The 3,558-nt window shown below is 44.8% G+C and overlaps 1 protein-coding gene across 1 annotated transcript in view; it reads right to left on the reverse strand.

Annotated features, from left to right (window-relative positions):
- Positions 1-2,375: 2,375 nt before the first annotated feature.
- ZNF681 (zinc finger protein 681) overlaps positions 2,376-3,558 on the reverse strand; it is a 20,818-nt gene continuing 19,635 nt past the window's right edge. Inside the window, exon 5 of the mRNA XM_011970594.1 lies at positions 2,376-3,488. Within this exon, the coding sequence (XP_011825984.1) occupies positions 2,617-3,488 (872 nt within the window). The 3' untranslated portion in view covers positions 2,376-2,616. The remainder of the gene's footprint in view (positions 3,489-3,558) is intronic.

Here is a 3,558-nt window from a genome sequence, read left to right on the forward strand (position 1 = left end):
TGGCCACTGCACTCCAGCCTGGGCGACAGAGCAAGATTCCATCTCAAAAAAAAAAAAAAAAAAAAAAAAAAAAAAGTACTTCTGCTAATTATGGAGCATTCTACTATACTGTAATACAATATTGAACTTTAAGCACCTTAATGTGAATGTTTCTTGAGTGCGTGAAGAGTTATGTTGATAGTTTCTTTTAAATTAACATGCGAGAAGTAACAAAAGATTTGAAGTGGAATAAATAATCTAAAACACTTTTTTTCCCCAAAGGCTTGGCATAGTTGCCTGCTTTTTGAAATGGCTAGATTACTAACCAGAAGCAAAAACAAGATTTTCGTTTTTCTCAATCAGCATGTTTTTGACATTTTGAAATTTAGAATCCTGGCTAAAGGATTTCAGTAAGTGGCTTACTAAAGTAGTCAAGGCAATACAAGGAGAATTCTGACAGGTAGGAAAATGCATACTATATACACACATTGCCCTTCCCTGATTTGCTTTTTTTTTTTTTGTTTTTGAGACAGAGTCTTGCTCTGTTGTTCCAGCTGGAGTGCAGTAGTGCTGCAACCTCTGCCTCTTGGGTTCAAGCAGTTCTCCTGCCTCAGCCTCCCGAGTAGCTGGGATTACAGGCGCACACCACCATGCCCGGCTAATTTTTGTAGTTTTAGTAGAGACGGGGTTTCACCATATTGGCCAAAGTGGTCTCGAACTCCTGACCTTGTGATCGACCCACCTTGGCCTCCCAAAGTGCTGGGATTACAGGCATGAGCCACCGCGTCTGGCCCTCTGACTTGCTCTAATATTGAAAAACTGCAGATTGCAAATCTAGTCTCTTGATTTAGAGTAAATTAACAAAATACTTATTTTCCAGTCAAATAATTGTATAAAATCAATGGGTAGGGTTGAGCCTGCACACTCTTCAATTGTAGACAGGTCTGCCAGCGAGAACTGGCACATGGACCCGGACCACTCCTTCCGCGCCTGCCACTTCCTGCAAGGGGCACAGGAGGTCACTCCTGGACTAGATATGAGCTGAGACTGGCGAGGAGGAGGAGGAGGTAGGAGAGACAGGGTCTGTCAGGTTTGGTGGGGACACAGGAGGGGTGGGGGGAAGTGGTGGTGCCGACGAGGACGGAGAAGAGTGGTCAGGGTAAGGGGGAGGTTGGGCGGGGGACCGAAGAGGGGGCAGGGAAAGAGTATCAGGAGGCTAAGAGGAGGAAGAATTGTCCTTCTCCTTGCTTGAGGGAGTAGATTTCACCAGCAAGACCTGGGGCAACGAACATCGGGCCCAGACGACCGGGTGTGAACGCAAGTCCCAAAAGGCCTGAACACAGGGTACCTCAGACCATTTGCCTAGTCTCTTGCAGAAGTTGGTCAGATCCGTGAGAATGGTAAAGTCTAGAGTGCCCTCTGCAGGCCACTGAGACTGGTTATCCAATTTATACTGCGGCCATGCCACTGTGCAGAAGAAAATAAGCGGCTTTCCTTTTAGGTCTTGGCTGAGACCTAAAGTCTAGAAATTAGCCAAGAGGCACCCAAGAGGGCATTTTGGGTCTGGTTTGGACTGGGCAGCCCCCATGGTCCTGAGGCAGGCAGTCCGGAGGCAGCAGGAGCGTCCTCTCACTGCCACATGGAGTGCAGCTACAGTGGCTTCCGGGGAGGTTGGACGTCTCCTAGTCCCCGGTGCTGAGGTCACAGTTGACCGGAGGGAGCCCCTGACGTGGCCGCGCGTTTCGGACAGGGATTCCCGGAGGGGGCCTGCAGGACAGGGGAAAACTTACCCAGCAGTGATCGAATCAAGTCTTGATTTTGGTGAAAACGGCTCCCGGGGCAGAGAGGAGGTCCCGGCTCAGAGGAGAGGAGAGCCTACCCGGACAGGCGGGGGACTGGGGGAAGCTTCCTCCCAGGCTTTCAGCAGCAATGTAATGTAAATGAGGGAGCCAAGCAAGAAGACACCAGGCATATGAGAACAAAGGCAGCCTTTATTGGGCTCATGGGAGAGGTTAACCGGTCCTCTAGCAGGAGTGCCGAGGAAGTCGCGCTTGGGGCGAGTATCGGGGGCCTTTTGTAGGGTGAGGTAGGCGGGGTTTGTAGGTTTCGGCTTTCTTGAGGTAGGTTTCGATTTCTGGGGAATAACATGTTCAGGAGCTGACGCAGAGCGGGGGTTCTTTGGCGGGTTCGGGCTTTTTTTGCACGCTGAGTCTTAGCAGGAAGTGAAGGGCAGGGAGTCCTAACAAAGGGCCTGCCATGCGAGGTGATATCGCCATGTTGGGTCTGAATTCCTGCCTAACTACAACCCGCTTTATGTTCATAATGTATGTCATCAAAATGAATACTCTTCACTTTAGAGGCTTATATTTTCTGAAAGACTTTTGACGTAATTGCATGTATAATGCTTTTATTAAGTATGAACTCTCTGATGCTGAGATGTGAACAGGTATTAATGGCTTTTTCACATTCTGTATATTTGACATTTTTTTTTCAGTACAAATCGTTTCCTGTGCAATAAGGTGTGAGCATTGGTTACAAGTTTTGCCACATTCTTCACACTACAGTTTTTAGCATGAATTATCTTATGTACAATGAAACGTGACAACCTTTAAAGGTTTTGTTACATTCTTCAGATTTCTAAGATTTCTCTCCAGTATAATTTCTTTTATGTTTAGAAAAATTTGAGGTGTTTTCAAAACCACTGTTACATCTTTTAGGTTTGTAGAGTTTCTCACCAGTGTGAATTTTCTTATGTACAGTAAGATTTGAGGACTGGTTAAAAGCTTTGCCACATTTTTCACATTGGTAGGGTTTCTCTCCAGTATGAATTCTCTTATGTCTAGTAAGGTGTGAGGACTGGTTAAAGGCTTTACCACATTCTTCACATTGGTAGAATTTCTCTCCAGTATGAATTACTTTATGTGTAGTAAGGTGTGAGGAATGGTTAAAGGCTTTGCCACATTCTTCACATGTGTAGCGTTTCTCTCTAGTATGAATTTTCTTATGTTCAGTAAGTTTTGAGGATCGATAGAAAGCTTTGCCACATTCTTCACATTTGTAGGATTTCTCTCCAGTATGAATTCTCTTATGTGTAGTAAGAATTGAGGACTGGTTAAAAGCTTTGCCACATTCTTCACATTTGTAGGGTTTCTCTCCAGTATGAATTCTTTTATGTGTAGTAAGGTTTGAGAACTGCTTAAAGGCTTTGCCACATTCTTCACATTTGTATGGTTTCTCTTCAGTATGAATATTCTTATGTTCAGTAAGGTTTGAGGATTGGTTAGAAGTTTTGCCACATTTTTCACATTGGTAGGGTTTTTCTCCAGCATGAATGCTCTTATGTCTAGTAAGGTGTGAAGACTTGTTAAAAGCTTTGCCACATTCTTCACATTTGTAGGGTTTCTCTCCAGTATGAATCATCTTATGTGTAGTAAGGTGTGAGGACTGTCTAAAGGCTTTGCCACATTCTTCACATTTGTAGGGCTTCTCTCCAGTATGAATTATCTTATGTCTCGTAAGGTGTGAGGACTGGTTAAAGGCTTTACCACATTCTTCACATTTGTAGGCTTTCTCTCCAGT

This window comes from Mandrillus leucophaeus, unplaced genomic scaffold (assembly GCF_000951045.1).
Source record: "Mandrillus leucophaeus isolate KB7577 unplaced genomic scaffold, Mleu.le_1.0 Scaffold959, whole genome shotgun sequence".
In the NCBI taxonomy this organism is placed as follows: domain Eukaryota; kingdom Metazoa; phylum Chordata; class Mammalia; order Primates; family Cercopithecidae; genus Mandrillus; species Mandrillus leucophaeus.